Source organism: Apus apus, chromosome 6 (genome assembly GCF_020740795.1).
Source record: "Apus apus isolate bApuApu2 chromosome 6, bApuApu2.pri.cur, whole genome shotgun sequence".
In the NCBI taxonomy this organism is placed as follows: Eukaryota; Metazoa; Chordata; class Aves; order Apodiformes; family Apodidae; genus Apus; species Apus apus.
Window position 1 is genome coordinate 38,828,030 of NC_067287.1, and position 18,093 is coordinate 38,846,122.

Here is an 18,093-nt window from a genome sequence, read left to right on the forward strand (position 1 = left end):
CAATGTGTGCTCCTTCATTTGCAGCCTGAGTTATGACAGCCCCAACTTCCACTCACTCAGTGCTATTAGACTCCATCCAGTATGCTGAGGAGTTTCCCTTTACCCTTTTCCACTCCTCCATACAAGTTCCCTGTACTTAGCTTACGTCATATCACAAACCCATGGGGCTGAACAAGTGATGGAGCCAGGGAAGGACTTACTTAGACTGCTTATTTGCACCTATTTCTGAGCTGGATTTGGTATTCCAGTGGCTGTGTTTGGTTTGCAGTGAGTCACCCTTTACAGAAAACTTTCAGATCCCTGCCTCACCTTATGCTCTCCAACAGCTTCACCTCATACAATTTTCTCAACTCAAATAGACTTTCAGCTTGATCATTACAATCTTTCCAGTCCCTCTTACTCATCACGTATGTGTGTTTTGACAGGAGGAGGGGAGCAGGGGGAAAGCTTATGTATGGAACTAAGCACATGTCATCACCACAACCTCTTCATAATTCAAATAATCTTCCAGCAGTATTTTATTTCTTCTGTCATTACTAAGCTACCTCCTTTCTCCTGGAAGCAGCCAAAAGCTCTGAAGCTCCAAACCTTCACTTCAACTGCAGTGTCAAATAAACAGCATTTCGGTTACTAACTAACTAGGTGCTAATTATCTCTTGAAACTAACTACCTGTAGCCAATACATGCCTCTTATTTTCTCAGACACTTTCCATTTCTAACCAAGCACAAAACTACAGCAGTAATGCCCACTAACAGCACTCTCATCTTATAACCAAGGAAACAGCTGCTTCATTTTATTTTCTGCTTTTACAGGAGGCCCTGCTAACCTCTGTACCACACTGAGTTGCTCACAGGTCATCAAACCAAAGACTGATCCACCTTGCCCTGTGCCCTGACTGGAGACCATCTTGTTTTCCAGTAATGGTGCCATGCCCACTCCTCACCAAGAATTGCTTGCTCCTGGGTTAGCTCCTGGAAGCGCTCACGCATACTCTCCAGCTCCACAACAAGGCGACGTTCAGATTCCTCTTTTAGATTCAAGGCCTCTTCCAGTGCAGCTTTTTCTGCAACATAGCCTTCAATAATGCCTAAAATCCCAAGTCAGAATGCAAATAAAGCAAGACACAATCGCATACATTGGAAAAAAGCAGCTTGAAAACATGACTAAACAATATTTTTTAGACAATGGAAGGTGACATAAGAAGGAAGAAGTACAAGATGACTTAAATTTACACTGTAGCTACAGTTTCTGAAGTACCTTAAGGAATCCAGTGTACCAATTAACGTATTCTAACATATTTTATGAGGCTGTCAAGTCACCAGAATGTCTCCAAACATGCAGAATGTATATGAGGACCATTAAGTCTTGATGGCCTGAGACCACCTCATAACACAGGACAGCCTGACATCCTCTGCTGGGGGCTGAGGCTTGAAGAAACAGAGTCTCCAGAAAGTAAGAGCAAGTGTTAGATTCAGAGCCAGAGAAATTGAGGAATGACTCACAGACAGAAAATAAGGAAGGACGGAAAAAGGATTTTGGAAAGACCAAATATGCCTAAAGGAATATGACTGAGAAGAGGAAAGCAGGTGCCACGAGTAGGGAGAGAAGCTCAACTTGAAGGACACAGAAATCCTCAAAGATTCTCCTAAATAAAGGCGAAGACCTCAAGTCTTAACCTTCACAAGGTGAAATCAGACTGATGATGTGCAGCCTGTGATAGTGTTGAGATCAACAGCCTCAGCCTTTTTGTCTCTTCTCTCACAATCTCTTGATGACTGCACTACCACCAAACGTTGCTCTGGTTCGTGCTGAACCCCTCCAAGGCCAGACAGGTAGGCTGATTTACACTGGGAGTGTATCTTCTTTTCAGTAGGCCAAGCTCCTGTGTTTAGACATGCAGGAATGCAAATTTTGTTTTAAATATTAGGGTCTTTTTTACACACAGTGAATGATGTATGTACAGGACTAAGCACTATCACACTTGCCCCAGGGAAACACATGAAGGAATTAAGCAGTAATTTCCAAGAGAAGACCCATGCATGAAGTAAATTAGTAATCTGAAATGCAGAAAATGGATTGTACACAGGCACATGAACAAGACAAGACACAAAAACATATCCTAGGTATTTGCAGGAATGAGCTACGGAATAAATGACAGTGAAATCTCGTCATGTTGGTTTCTTACCCTCTGCTTTGTGAAGCTCCAGAGCCAGCTGGTTCTTGGCCTCACTCTGCTCACTGAGGCACTCCATGAGCTCCTGGTGCTGACTGACCACTTGGGCCGTTTCCCGGTTGCGGCGGCTGAATTCTTCTTCAAACTGCGCGTGGTTTTCATGCATTTTCTCCAGCTAAAAGGAAATCATTTCCCTAGCATCAGAGCTTGGATGCACACACAATGTAACAATACTACAAGACATTTAAACAAAGCCCCTCTTACTATTTTATAACATCAATGCACTGAGGTCCAGGTTTTGAAGTTTCATTATAGCACTAGGTTGACTTTGTCCAAAAGCCCCGGACACTTGGGCAACTCCCTGTACCTGTGTTTTGCCACAGATCTTCCTTAGGCACAGAAGTTTCTGTACTGTGCATAAAGAGATACCTTCCTGTTGGCTAACCTGCTCAGCTTGACAATTCCTGAGCCACTTGAAATTCAAAGCATCCTTGCAGTTAATTTCTTGAAGAGATTCAGGCATGTCTAACAGACAGTGCAGTCAGTACATCATCAGGTTTCCAAGATAATGGCACCAGTTCTCCGAGCCACTGTACCTTGCATTCCCACATGCAGCGTCTCAAGTTCAAAGGAAAGGAACAGAGCAGCTCCATTCCCATTTAGTTTATATTTAGCTTATTCTGGTGGGCAGGCCATTTCACAGAGGTAAGCAAAATATTCTTGAAGGCAGCTGATGAAGGTGACCTGGAATCTAGATCTGCTATGGCTTGGGCAAGTGCTTTAACCACAAGCTACCTACATACTAGTGGAACCAGCATCAGCACCCAAAAGTACAAATTTAAGCATCTCATCCTAGAGGGGATTTTTGAAGATGGTGAATATATATTTCACCCAGGTGTTTATCTCAGTTGCACAAAATACTTGATGAGAACATGAATTTCAAGTGTATTATCTCTCTTTGTTTTCTCTTACATTAGGGGCTTCCTTCCTCAACAAACTAATAACTGTAGCACTAAAATAAATCCTCTAAGTGTACACAATACTCAGGCATCTACCTCAGATTTACAACTTCCCTTTCCAAAGCTGAATGTCTAGACATTGTGAAACTCGGAATGGAAATACTCAAGTTATTTCATGATATTGAGTCCAGCTCCTTTTATCACAATTAAGCAGTATATAATTACAAGGATGTTTGCTGCCTGCTGTCTACATATCCCCAAAATATTTTCACATAGGACCAAGTTTTCTTGTACCTGCTTATTAACGCTGAAGAAGTATTTGTGTGAAGTACAACAAAAACCGCTTGAACACCTTAACTCTTGGTGTCCTGATGTTACCAAATATATCTAAAAATCCCAGTTTAAATCTACTTAAGGCAACCAACTTATACTCTTTCTACAGTATCTGCTAGAGGGAAAAAAAGTGACTGAAGTCTCATTTATAATAAGTTGTCCAATAAGAGCAAAACCTTCATTGTAAGGAGCAGGGGATGCACGTGCTTCCCTGTACCGATAGCTTGTCACATGTTCAGACAAAGTCTGTTTTTTTTAGTAGCCAATTCTATAGAGTGCCAAATACACAAGCCTTAAAACAGGTTTCATACTTGCAGTATAATTATACATCTATGGAGATGAAAGAGATTTACTTGTTTAGTGGATTCTGTAACCAGTTCCAGAAGTCTCTCCACTGCGGTGCGCAAACGATGGCAAAGTCTCTGTATCATGTCTTCATTTTCACATGCCAATTCTGGCTTGGCAAAACCACTTTCACAAAAGTATTGGCTCAATTCTGATCCCTCATCAGCCACTGGAGACAGCGGGTTGTGTTCTGAGAGCGTGACATCGAGCAGCTCATACACTGAAAACAAGCAAGCTATTCAAACACACAGCAAAATGAGACAGAACTGGCTGCTCAGTTAACACCTGAACTCAGGCAGTGACACCAGGCAGTGACACTGCTTGATCCTGAAGATGTAGTACAGGGTACAAACTTGCACACATCAATAACACTATGCTGACAAATCAAGACAGTCCTTCACAACATTTGGAAATACTGTGCTACACATCTGGGCCTGAAACTCTGCATTCACCAAGTTAATCTTTCCTGCCCGATAACCAATTCAGCCTTTCCCAACAACATGGTAGTATTTGCCCCACTAAAGGAACTGGAATAAAAAGAATGCTGACAGACACTGTCCTAAGTGTGGAGCAACTTTGAAAGAGACAGAAAACACTGCAACAAGAGATACCCCTTTCTGAACCTCATCCATACAAAATGAGATGAAAAGCAATTTTTCAAGCATGTGAATTGACTACATCCAATCATGCAGGTTTGTACTCACCTTTTTCCAGATTATGCTTTTCTTTGGCTTTGAAGCACTGCATGAATCCCATGTCTTCCATGATACTGTGACCCCTGGAATCTCCAGAAGCCAGACTGTCATCAAGGCAAAGACCAACCTTGCTGCAGATAAGGTCCTCAACAGCTATTGTGGCCTTCACCAACTCAACAAGCAATTTCAAAACATGCTGATAAGACTCCTGCAGGTTTTTCCTAAAACAAAAGGATATCCAACACTTCAAAACCTGCATGCACTTGATTTAAAAGACACTGAACCTACTGTCAGCTTCTCTCTAATCCACACATTCCAAAAACATATCAAAATGAATCTACATTGCACTGAAAGTATTTGATGACCAAGAAGCTTTCTCCATTTCCTAGCTTTTTCCAAGATCATAGACAGTGGAAACTCCAAAACACCCACATCCCCACAAGACCACAAAAAAACAAAGGAAGGAAAAAAACCCCAACCTTGCATTCCATATCAAGATAGGTAAGGCATAATTGGTAGTAAGATTGGTAATACAAAATCACTCAAAAAAAACCTTGCAAATGAAGTGATTATATAACCTGAAATGTACAAACCTTTCCTCCTTGGACTGCTCAATATCAGATCTCAACATGGCCACCAAATTCCCTCCTTCTTGGTTTTCTCTGTCCCGCCGCTGAAGGAGCGTCTCCAGTTCAGAGTTGGTCTCCTCTGTTTCACGGTTTAAAGACTCCACTTTCTTTTCCAGCTGGAAAATACAGTAACAATGCAACAAAGTCAAGCATTTTGCCTCAAGGATGAACTTCAGCCAATGATCTGACCCTTCACAACGCTGTATTTATTCACACAATCATCACCTGCTGTTATGCAAATTTTTCTTCCACAAGTACCAGGAAGGGAGGACAGCAGGAAGACTAAAAATGGTTATTTTTTTAGTTCTCCTTTTCTGATGTTGATTCTGCTTCACGGAGCTGCCTCACCAGACTCAGTGCACGCAAGAAATGCAAAAAGCTTGTAAAAACCTCGTGTCATAAATTAGTTGCTCATAGTTCACTTTCACTGTGACGCCTCAAAGACACAAAGTGACGTCCTGGCATAAAATCTGACACTGCAGCACAGCAAACTGATCCAGTATCATCAGGGCTGGCCAACATTTTTTGCTTTAGAAGCAAAACAAATTTTCCCAAAAACAATTTTCTAGAAAAATGTCTTCTCGCCTCATATTTATACGTTCAGGTGACACCTCTATCACACTTTAAAAAAACAATTAAATAATAAATACACATATATGTATGATAAGCCTACCCTTGATCCCCAGATTTTGTTGCCAAACAAACAAGCACTGTTTTGTTAGAAACTTTGTCTCAAAAGTAAGCCAACTAATTAGTCAAAATTTTCTCATCCCTCATCAAATCCTGCATGGAAACAATAATGTATTTCTTCCAGTAGAGGAAATCCTTAGTGTTACTCTGTTTTTCCACTAAACATAAAGGCCTGACAGAACTGTCCAATATAGCAAATTTACATTTTTGTCAGATCTTCCCGAATTTTGAGAGAATTTTTTATTTTCTTTATTTCATTTTACCTTCTATTTTGAAAACTCAAAGCTATTATTTTAGCCATTGAAAAAAACTTGACCCTTCTAAACTTGCTAATTAAACCAGACACCTTTTTCAAGCTGCCCCTCTCTCTATAATGCTTTCTGGGTAACTTAGATTCAACTTAAGAGATTAGCTTTACAGGAAGCATTAATTTCCAGTTTGTTTGGCAAATTAGTATGAACTTTGTCACTTCAAGATTCAAACTTCCCACTTGGCTCTGTTATGTCCTCCCAGCTATAGGTCAGATGGTCCATAAGCTACTAGAGCACTGTTTGCTTGACAGAAAAACATGATAGATACAGATAGCATTTAATACACAGACAACAGAAAGGCAAACACCCAACCTTCTTATAAAGCACTGTTACCCTTCCTGAGAAAAGGCTGAAAACCAGTTTTCAAGCTGCTGCCCAGTCTCAATTTCCATTTTCCTGCAGTAGCACTCCAACTAAGACACAGTCCATCATGGAGTACAGCTTGAAAACCAGTGATCACAAGAATTATACACAGTCCCTTTTTATACACATTGAGAAAGGTGACAGCACTGTGCTGAAACACAACCACAAAAGCACATTTAAAACCTAGGTTTGAAATATTTTCCACACACCTGGATAATTACTGCTGCTTTTTCCTGTAGCTGGGCTAATAACATCTCCTGCTCCTTCTGATGAGCAGCCTGTGCCTTCTCCCTCTCCTGAATCAACATCTGCTCTTTATCATGTAGTGATGCCTTCTTTTCAGCTTCAAATTCCTCCTGCAGAAGTCACATATACTTTCATTTACAGAGGAAAAATAAAAAAGCCATCAACCTCAAAAAAAATATAAATCACACAACCAAAACCCTTTCCTCCTTTTTTTTTCTTTAAATGTGCACATCTTACCTCTGAAATTAATGTAATGTACACACTTAATACCCCAAATCAACAAAATTATGGCAAAACTATTATTTAAAAATTCTTAAGTAGGTAAATGAACTATCTAAATGTGCTCACTGAGATCTGGGTCATTTCAGCCTGCTGAGTTGGTGAAGAGGAACAGAAAGCAGATGAAGTCCAGGCAGAGGCAGACAGAAGCCCCTTTCACCAACTGCAAGTAGTACAACATACACAGTACTGAGTTCCACAGAGCTGGAGTGATTTACCAGAACACACTGAGAATCTACAAGGCAGCTCGACATAGGTAAATTATTTAGAAGCTATTAAACTGGATCTCACTAACCTCAGAGTGATCTAAAGCCTTCTAAAGATAGATATTATTAGACATTCCCCACTCCTGCATCAGCAAATCACAGAGCTGAAAAAAGGGTTTTGGGATCCCTCAAAGATGCTAAAAGGAACCCTGATTAGTAATTGTTTCTGCAACACCAGAACTAGGAGATGAGTCTTCTTGGTCACAGTATAAAAATACCTGTGCAATTTGATCTATGAACACCCATTTCCCAGGGCATGAAATAAAGACTTTAGAAGAGAACACATGTAGACCCCTGAACTGTCCTGGATCCTTTGTGGAAGACTCAGCCTGTTCTTGCACTGAGCAGACTCAAAGAGCAGAGTGCTGAGCAGTCTGCAAGATACAAATGAACAGGCAGAAAGGGGTACAAGGACTTTCCTTCAATGGTACAGTAACATTGTGGACTATCTCTGAAGTCTCTGAAACAGCCACCTAGTCTTCTCAGAAGTAGGGCATCCATTAAAGAGTAACTCAGGCTGTAGAAAGGAACTCTACCTAAAATCTGCTAGGAGAGGCAGGGGAAGAAAAGGGAACTGGCTGGCATGAAGACAATCCCATAAATGAGCATGGGGGAAGTAGGGAGGAGAAAGCTCAGTGTAAAAACCTGTATCAGACCACAACGCAGCTCAGCCTGATGTTGCAAAGAGTCAGTCTCTTCTTGGACAGCACACTAGTCATCAAGTTCATGAAAAAAAAAACAACCAACAAAACAGAGGCAGCTGTACTAGCACTAGAATTACCCCTGGCAAAAATTCAGCTGAAAGAAAGGTTTCTGGTGTCCCAAATGCTACGCAGTAACTGAAGTGTCCAGGCAGCACAAGAGAGAAAACCAGGAATCCCTACAATGGTCAGTCCAGTCCCAGTGTCTGTGGAGTAAAGGCTGGATTCAGCTGAGGACAGCAATGCCCAGTATACCTCCAGAGGCTTTTCAGGACACACTTGTGTCCTGTTTCAAAAGATTCTCCGTTTCACCAGATGGAGAGGAGTCAAAGAATGACCAGGACTCCACTGTGGGTCAGAGGCAGAAAACAGGAGAAAATTTCAGGACAACTGCAGCACCCAGTTTTAGAGGTTTGTGCAACTGTTAGAAAGAGTCCCACCTCAGGTTGGAGCACTGACAGGAATGGTAAGGATCTGATGAAATTTCCCAAGGAAAAGTGAGTAAGGATGTAGTACTTAATCCAATCTGAGTTGGTTATGCTCACCAAGTTGAACACAACACATGCTCAATATAGTGATAAGGGTGGTGAATGCAAGCATTGCCCTCAGCATGTCAGTGAGCTGCCCTGACCCTTCTAATACAGGATGTGTCTTCTCCATTCATTGAACAGCTTGACATGAGCTTCTCAACAGGCAATTACTACACTGTACACAAGGCCAAACAAAGGTAATTTTCAGGGATAAATTTCTTGAAGATGCTCATCAAGATGGAAGTTTGGAACTCAAATGATGAACCTAAGAAGAAATTATGAACAACTACAAAAAGTCTCATGCACCAAGTGCTCAGTCACCACCCCTTGGGGAAAGCTTCAACCACACTCAATGTTTTTTGCCACATATACATGACAGCAGCAGACAAAGGATGACAGACCAAGGGCACAGCTTTTGCAGACACCAAGAAGAAAATGTTTCAAATCATGAAGTGAACATAACTATGCAAGGACTGTTGTTTAGAGCAAATACTTTCCACTGATTTGTTTTGTTTGAAGGACACCACATCCAGTTCAAGATTTTAAGACAACCTTGTAGTAAATACCATACCTGCTTACAGAGCACTGCCTTATTTCCAATACTGCTTTTTCAGAAAAACACACTCCCAGTGTGCTCTGAAGTTCACTGTAATCAGACCCTACCTTCAGTTGTGCAATCTGCTGCTCAAGCAGTACCTCCGACTGACACTTCAGCAGCTCAATCTCTTCCTGGAACTGAAGCTGCTGCTTCAGTTTGACCTCCTCAAATTGAGCCAGAAGAGTTTTGCGCACAGTTTCTACTTCAGAGGCTGATGCAGAAACATATATCTGCAGACAAGCAAGCAATATAAAGTATTTTAGCCCTGGTGTTATAATTAAGGAAAAAAAAAACGAACCAAAACAAACTGAAACAAAACCTTCAAGCTTGGTCAAATTCTTAAGAGTATTTTCCATAATAGTCCTTTCAAACCCTCAGGATCATACAGCCTTGCTGCCTAACACCTCAATGACTGCAGAAAAAAGCAAGTTGATAAAAATAGGTAAGAAGCAACAAGGCCTTAGGTACTAAGTATCTCCTATATTCATGAGACCATCAGCTCAGACTAACAACATACTCCCTGCTTGTTACATCCAACAGACATTTGTCAAAGAAAAATTCCAAGAAATAAGGATTAAAGAGGGGGAAACAGAGAAAGCTTTTTTTTTTTTTGAAGATGCAATTTCTCTTGTTCAAATGGGGCGAAACATTGTGTTGCCACATCTCATGCAATTACCCTATGAGATGAAACAGAAGTCCATCAAAAATATCAGAGAAGGGTTTGAGTTATTTTGTTCATTTGTTGTTCCTTTTTTCTATTATCCTCTTTTAAGAAGAGTTACTGTAGCAATCAGGAGAGAGTGAAATCCTTTTTCTACAATGAAAGGCTTAAAAACTTAATAATCATGAAAACTTCACAAAGAACTAACAAAATTAACTTCCTGGGCAAGCTATTCTTCCAAAAGCCACCTGGGAACCACCACCAGCTCTAAGACCTGACAGTCCAAAAAACCACAAGGAATCTCAAACCTAGATGTCTTTTGTGTGGTGCACCAAGCAGGTACAGCAGTGACCAGAGTTACTTGGCACACTATCCAATTTCCAAATTAGTAAGTGAAAACGCAATAAATCAGGCTAATACACATGTAAGAATTCTCTTGAGTCATTTGACATAAAACAAGGTTTTAACGTTGTCTCTTAACTCCTGGCACTATTAAAAAAATCCAAGAAGAATCCAGATACAGAGCCTGACTTCTAAGGTTAATGAAACTGAAATTACTTCGTGTTATTTTGGGTTTAGGATCAACAACATTCTAACCTCTTGCTCATGTTCATGCTGGGCTTTTAGCTTCCCCAATTCTTTTTCCAGCTCCCTGGAATATTCTTCCTTCTGCTTCTTAATTTCTGCCTCATGAAGATCCTGAAGCTCTTGGAGTGCTTTCCTATGCTTTTCCTCCATACACACCACTTCCTCACGTAATATATCCAGGGCCAGACGCTTTTCTTCTTCCAGCAGTTTCCTTTGGTTTTGAAGAGCTGTGTTCAAATCATCCTGCATAAGCATTGTTTTAAGAAGAGGGAGGGGAAAAAGTAAGTACAAAGATTTTTGCAAGAAATTTGTAAAGCACACATCCTGCTGTATCAAAGCCTTTTAAGTAAACATGAACAATACTGCCTCGTGAATTGTGGGCACACCTGGATATACATAGTTTCTATATAATTGAAATGGTTTCTTCTCCTCTCCAGTACAAGTTTTGTAAATGGCAGCACTCCCCATCAGCACAATCTTCAACTTTTTCTTTCTGAAGTTCTTTACACTCAAGAACAATTAAAATGAAGGCTAGCAAAGACAGGACTAGAGAAAAATGCCCACCTTTTGCCCATACTAGACCCTCCTCCTTAGCCTTTGTGGGCACAGATATGACATATAATCATAATTTTGGGCATGGTAACAGACAAGTCTGAAAGTACATCTCCCTCTGAAAGGCTCTGTAGTTTTAGCAATGAGCTAAGCCTTCTTACCCCTTTGACTTGGAGAGCCTTGGGATCATTTTTTTCCCATCTGAACTGTGAAAGAGCTCACACTTCTGCCTCATCAAGAAGTAAAGCTACGGACTTCTGTTAAAAGGACTATGACAAGGTCCATTCACTTGCTCCCAAAATCCCACCTGGGACCTTTAGAGATACCTTTCTTCTATTATTCCCCTCAAGACTGTGCTACTAGGGAGGATCTTTATATTCTTAGAGACGTAGTTTAACCTACAGAAATAGTAATTTTATTCTCATCACTTCTGGAGAATCACATGGTAACTCTATAAGGCAGAGAAGCTCTGAACCAAAAAATGGAAACCATCCAAGTGGAACTGTGTTTAAAATATTTGTTTCGTTTGTACCTTTTCCCCACACACTGAGATAGAAAACTCCTTAGTCTGTGCATTCAGGAGGGAAGTGACAGATGGACTTAATTTTCACCTTGTTGCCTATTTCAGCTCACAATATGGCCAGACACAAGTGTTAGCACTAGCACAAAAGAGGGAGTACATCCCAAGAAGGACAGAGGTGGTCCCACACAATGTACCATTCAATTTCACCTTCTATGCCAAGTTTTCTTTCTGACGCACCTTATGAGCTTCTGCTGCTTCAACAGCCATGGCTTGAAGCTTTTCCATGTGAAGAGTAGCTAGCTCAATTTTCAAATTATTTTGGGCAAGCTGAAGTTCTTCAGCATGCTTTAACTTCAACATCTCTATCTCCTGAACCACGTGTGCTTGATGCATTTTATCCTTCTCCTGGAGCTGCTCTGCGTGCTGCAGCTGTAGCTTCTCGAGCGCCTGACTGTGTTCGTCCCTTATATTCTGAATTTCAGACAGGTAGGATGACTCCAACGAATCCAGATTTGCCAAGTGTTTCACCTCCAGCTCACCAATTTCTGTCTGATGCTTTGTCTGTAGTTCAGCAACACAAGCTTGAAGCTGAATCTGCTGTTTACTTTCTAGTGTAGATTTAAGTGTCTCAATTTCAGCTTGGTGCTTTGCTTGCAACTCAGATGTAAGAGACAAAATCTGCTGCTTATGCTTCTCCTGTAACTGCTGACTTTGGAGTTCCAGTTCATCCACATGTTTCTTTTTCAGCTCTTGGAGAAGAATCTCTTGCTCAGTTGTGAATTTCTGAGTCATAGCTTTGTGTTCCTCCATAAATCTGTATTATTTCCAGGAAAGTTATGAGAATTTTGTCAAAAAAGACTTTTTTTTTCTTAATATTAAAAACAAATAAGAAATAAATAGCAAAAACAAGTAGGCCTTACTTAGCCTCCACAAATTTTACCTCATGTTTCAAATACAGAACTAATTCAAAGCAAGCCACAAAGATTATTTCATAGCCACATATTCAAAGGTTTATGCAATGTCACTTAGTAGTAACTGGTTATTACTAGGTAGACTAGAACCCTTATTAAATTAATATTTGCTAGGTGCAAATATTTAACAGTTGCTTACTAATGCAAAGCAACATACAAACGTTGTTCTCTGAGAAAACACTGCCATATGAGAGGACACAGGACATGTATGTATGTTGCCTGCAAGGAAACAAGGTGTAATAAGAAACAACTCTAAAAAACGTCAGGTTAAGACTGAGACATAAAACTCTGTGCCAGTGTGTGTGGGATACCTGGAGGCTTGTCCAAAATCATCTCAGCTCTCTGAGGTGTGCTTAGAGTTTGATGTAGAAGATGCAGTATCTGACATGCTGCAATTAACTGCAATCATTAACTCTAGTAGTTTTGGATACAGACACCAGTTGGTTATTTAAAGGCTAAGTTCCTTCTTTCAGTGTTTTCTTACTGTAATTATTCCTCTAGTCCTGTTTTACAAGCATGTGTTTTGGGGAGAAGAGAAGGGATAAATGTAAAGCAACTCATCCAAATACAAACCTGTAGCTGTTTGAGTATTTCCTTTAATACACTAAAAACCAAGGGGGTAGGAAAGGGAGGAAAAACTGAGCAGTTAAAACCTCCATGTCCAACCAGAACTGAAGACTATCATATGCAGTCCATTAATCTCAGGATTCAGTGAATAACACAAGCTTCATTCACCAGAAAAAACTTGCTAAAATTAATTTGAATTGTTTAAAAACACTTGAAAAATTGAGAATTTTTCCAGGTACATGTCCTGTAACACCTCCCCTCCTCCAAGGCTAGTACACCATTTTCAGCTGTGTGTTGCATTCTTAACTGTAACAGGCACAACTTGACTACACTTCCTTTGATTTTCTGAACTGGATTAAATGCATTTACTTGAAGCAAAACTCTATAATGGACAGCATTACTGTTCCTTGGAAGAATAAACTTTACACACGTTAGTTGGCTGGTGCCATCAAGTGACAAACCTACATCACTACAACTCTACATTTAAAATAAGACTCATTAAGTTTTAAGTAAGAAAAAGTAACAATAACAATGGCTGAATGGTAAGTGAAAGTGCTCAGATACTCAGGACTTACTTGTTTTGTGCTTCCATAAGTTTCAGTGCACATTCCTCCTGCAGACAAAGTGTGGCCTTCTCCATTTCTTTTGCCATGAGTGCTTTGGCTGCCTGCAGGTCACTGTCGTACTGCTCCTGAGATCTCTGCACAGCCTGTGCAGTTGCGAGGCTGTCCTCTAGTTGCTGCAAGCTGTTCTGCTGCTCTTTGACCAGCTTCTCCAACTCCAGGATTCTGGCAGCTTGATGATCTCGAAGCTGATTCATTTCAGCTTCACGGAGTTCAAACGCCTCCTGCAAACTCTGCTTCTCATGCTCTGCTCTGCTCTGCAGCTCCGTGCGCAGCAGCGATAACGCCTCTTCTGCCTGGATCCTCTGGTCCTCCCTCTCACATTTCCATTTCTTCTCCTTTTCTTTATACATAGTCTCTATTTTCTGAACTTCTTCTCTGGCTTCTCTTAGCTTATTCTTGTGATCCTCAGCCATTTTATGTTTTACCTGTGAACACAGTTAGTAAAAAAATGCATAAAATGCCAAAATCAAACTGAAGCATGTGAAGTGAACATTCTTATGCATTTCAGGTCTTGGAGAGACTCAATTCTTGCAGTGAAGTCATCCTTCAGACAAAAATAAAGCTGAAACGTCCATTTATAGGCACTTGGATTAAACACACTATTAAGAATTAATTGGGGTAAGGAAGAGATGGAAAAACTAAGGGAAAATTCTACAACAGGGGACTCTATGTTGTTTTCTCTTGGGGCAACTTCATTTCAGGAGTTCAACTTATAAAGCTAAAGGCACCTTGGGTATTTATATAGGGCATTATTAGGAATCTCTTTTGAATCTCTCTTCTCCTTATTCCAGCAGTATTTCATGTGCAGTCTCCAAAACCATGACCTCATACAGAACATAAAAGCAACATAAAAAGCATGTAGCATAAAAGGAGAAGCCAAAGCACCAAATGATAGCTCAGTGACAAAAGGCAAAAAAACCCCAAACACCTGTTATGTATTTTTAGAGTCAACAGGTAAATAAATAAATAGTCAACTAAAGAAACAAGAGGGTCTTAAAAGAATATGAAAAGCTAGTCAGAGATCACATGGGAGCATTTCTATGAAGTAAACTCTTTGGTTTTCACTTAGAAGGTTTGTTTTGAACACATATTCAAGCATTCATTTATGCAACAAGCTAAACAGAGGCAGGAAAGGTAAAACCCCAGATTTTGTTTATCACACAATCCATAACAAATTTTGTGCTGTACACTGGAAATAGAGAGGCAATTGAGGAAATTGGTTCACTCTGCTTCAGAGAGCAAGAGACCAGAAAGCAAACAAAATATGTAGGATCAGCATGCAGGACAAGCTCATTTCAAACACCACATTCTGCATCTACTTTTACTCAATCAGCAGTGCCACAAACAAGATCCTGCAGGTGGTAGTGTTAGAAAAGAACTTAGAAATTTAGAATGATGTGGTTATTTCGTGTCAGATGTACTCTGCATATATATACAAGTTAAAATTTCAGTCAGAGAGACATACAATTAGTGCCACAGCCAGCACTGAGCAAGGACATCCTTCAATAATCAGGCCTTGAAGAATGCAATTAATCAAGAGGTTTAAAGGGTGTAGCATGTAAATCACCAACTTGGCAGAGAAGACTTGAGGTCTACACAGATAACTGAACCTAAGGAATGCAGGAAGTGATAAAGAAGAACAAGAATCAAGGAGACTGACAACTAAACCAGTCTTGGGCAGTTGGAGCTGTAGAAGTTACAATACTGTGTCCTTTAGGTGAACTCAGCTCATTATAATGTCATTCTAATACTAAAAATCATATCCCCAGGTCATAAAGACCACTGCCCAGGTGAAGATCCTTCTGAGCATGTGTGGCAGTAGAAATAATGATGTAACTATATTATAACTATATGCAAATCGCTAACCAATTACTATAAGGAGGATGGACTTAGAAACATGAAAAATCTCATCTGGGGTGCTTGATTTGTGAGAAGGCACCAAGCACCCAGCTTAGCACAAACCTGCAATAAATAACAATGTCTCTTTCCTTAAAGTAGTGTCTTTTTGTTTTGGGAGGTACCATGAAACAGTAACAGCAGGAGTGAATCAGCAGTACTGAAAACTTCAGTACATCAGCTGAGTCTCCATGTAACCTACAGTCTGCAACTCTGATCCCTGGCTTTCTGTCCTAGTTTTGAAGTCTGGAAAAGGCTACACATACCTATCTCTCTTTAAAAAGGGAGGAAAGGAGGACTTGAGAAAGGAGAGCTTCATCCATCTAATTCTCATAAGTATACAAATATCAGAAAGATGAAACCATAAATTAACATGCCATCTCAGTTGATTCTCAGATGGGACAGCTGATTTAACAGGTAAGAGGGGAGCTGTCAGATATGGTTCTCTCAACTCCAAGGCTCTGAAAGTGAAGGTGTAAGAACTACAGTAAAGCAAATCAAAAGCAGAAATCTGCTGTCTTATTCTTCCTTCTTTCCTCAAAAAATGGACTGAAAAATTACTCCTGGTTATTTGCTTCAAAAAACAGTACTATCAAAACCAGACACTTCTGAGAGGGGACCCATTCAGCAGAGGGGCTTCTTCCCTCTGCCACAATGCTTTCTGTGGAATTGGCCATTACCGTGTGACCGCCCCAGTGCACCGTGTCACTTCTGCAGCAGGACACTAGGATGTGCTGCAGGGGGATGCTCAGCATGAGGACCTTTTGTATGCACCTGTATTGGAGTGGTATGTGCATGCTTGACCCTCTTCACCATAGAAGGTGGGCTGGATCAACCCCTGAAGCACCTGTCTTCCCACACCACCTGCGCTCTTCAAGAGAAGTTCATCTGCAGAGAAACTCAGCATTTCACACTAAGGGCTCTGACCTTCAGACTCTTATGCCAATATTTGTGTGTATCCATGCAAGTCCATTTAAAGCTGAAGCTACTATCACTAAACTAGACACATTTAAAGATAAGTGCTTCTGTCTCCCTTGGCAGCCCCAACAGATCTGAGCTTGCCTACTTTATACAAAACACAGAACTGTAATATGATTTACCTTCTCCATTTCCTCTTTCAGATGCTTTTCATTCTGCACAGAAAGATCTTTTTGTTTCGTTATCTCTTCCTTTAAATGCTCTGTCTCCTCCAGAAGCCCTGCAATATGTTGTTTCTCAGAGTGGAGGAGAGAGAGCTTAGCTCTGTGCTCTTCCTCCAGCTCAGACACTCGTGTAGCCACCTCCATTTCAACCTGACGTGCAGCATCTTGAGCACTTTGTAAGCGCAGTTTGGTGATTTCTGGAATGAAAAAAAACAACACAGACATTCTGGAATTTATTTGCCTTTAACAGGTCCTATTAATGCACATAAATAAAGCTGAACGCTGTCAGCTGTGCAGTTTATCAGTAGCCATACTAGCTACAACCAACAAGAATCCCTTACCAGGACGATTTTGTGCCCTGTTCCCATTTATCACCACCTTTGATATTTATCAGTGTCAACCAACACAGAACAATGGGGAAGGATCATGAAACCTGTGGCAGGACCTCCCTCCTCTCAGCAGTAGATTTATGCAAGTTTTATCTCCTCTTTTACACACACTATTTACATAAGGCACTTCCCCAAAAAGCACATGGGATGAATCTTTAAACGTTCTAATTTAAGCAGTTTTTATTTACTGTCTAGTATTAAAAACAAATACATGAAGGTAAGAAATATCACTTCAAACTAAGGAAGTTGTACTGATCCTTCTAATCAAGAGAGTGCAAAACAGTTCCAGCCACGTGTGTGATATAGTTAAGTGTAAGTTATGGATGATGAGTTCAAATGTCTGTGTACCATTCTGTGCTTCCAGAAAGAGGCTGCAGAAACAACTGCCATGATCCCTTACTTGCACCTCAATAATATATACATTTCATATTGAACCCATTCAAGGCAGTATACTTCTATAAATTACAATTCCAATAAAAGCAGCAACTGTTAAGAAATTACATAAACCCACACACAGGATGTCTCATTAAATTTAGCCCAAAGAGGAATTTTAACCTGAACCCTACAACAAAAGATGCTGGTAGAAATTCTGCTCCCTAAAATTACTTTTCTCTTTGTATAAAAATTTCATCCCAGAACGTATGCCAGCTTGGCAAACACAGGAAGGAATTATTAATGTTACATGAGCAGAGCACTGTCAAACCCACAAAAGGAACCCAAGTAAAAAAGGCATGGAACACAGAACAAGTGAGAACGGACCCATTTCATGCACATACAAGAGACATTGAACATAGCTGACAGAAAACACTAAGAAATTTTCAAGAAGTATTAACTCAGGAATTGACAGTGCCCTTCTAGGCATCAAGAATGGAAACCTGATCAACTCCTTTTAGCAACCAGTCCACAGTTGTAGTAGGTTTTACTACAGAATAATCAGCCCCGGGTCACCACATCTCTGGATGTCCAACTCAACAGGTCAATAAAGTCAAAAAGCGAAGTGCTCAAAGCCAGGGATTAACACGTGCTAAGCACTCCCTGTGGTTTGGAGTAAACTAATAA

General features: G+C 40.4%; 1 protein-coding gene across 11 annotated transcripts in view; it reads right to left on the reverse strand.

The window, feature by feature from the left end:
- The window catches only part of PCNT (pericentrin), a 90,306-nt gene that overhangs the window by 45,836 nt on the left and 26,377 nt on the right, over positions 1–18,093 (reverse strand). For 8 of the 11 annotated variants that reach the window (XM_051623757.1, XM_051623765.1, XM_051623764.1 and 5 more), the window contains 11 exons: positions 16,604–16,842; positions 13,557–14,032; positions 11,681–12,257; positions 10,378–10,611; positions 9,185–9,349; positions 6,709–6,855; positions 5,100–5,251; positions 4,516–4,727; positions 3,820–4,031; positions 2,187–2,349; positions 945–1,088 (listed from right to left, as the gene is read on the reverse strand). In XM_051623757.1, the coding sequence (XP_051479717.1) occupies positions 945–1,088; positions 2,187–2,349; positions 3,820–4,031; positions 4,516–4,727; positions 5,100–5,251; positions 6,709–6,855; positions 9,185–9,349; positions 10,378–10,611; positions 11,681–12,257; positions 13,557–14,032; positions 16,604–16,842 (2,721 nt within the window). The remainder of the gene's footprint in view (positions 1–944; positions 1,089–2,186; positions 2,350–3,819; positions 4,032–4,515; positions 4,728–5,099; positions 5,252–6,708; positions 6,856–9,184; positions 9,350–10,377; positions 10,612–11,680; positions 12,258–13,556; positions 14,033–16,603; positions 16,843–18,093) is intronic. The other 3 variants (XM_051623761.1, XM_051623758.1, XM_051623760.1) reach the window with 2 other exon arrangements.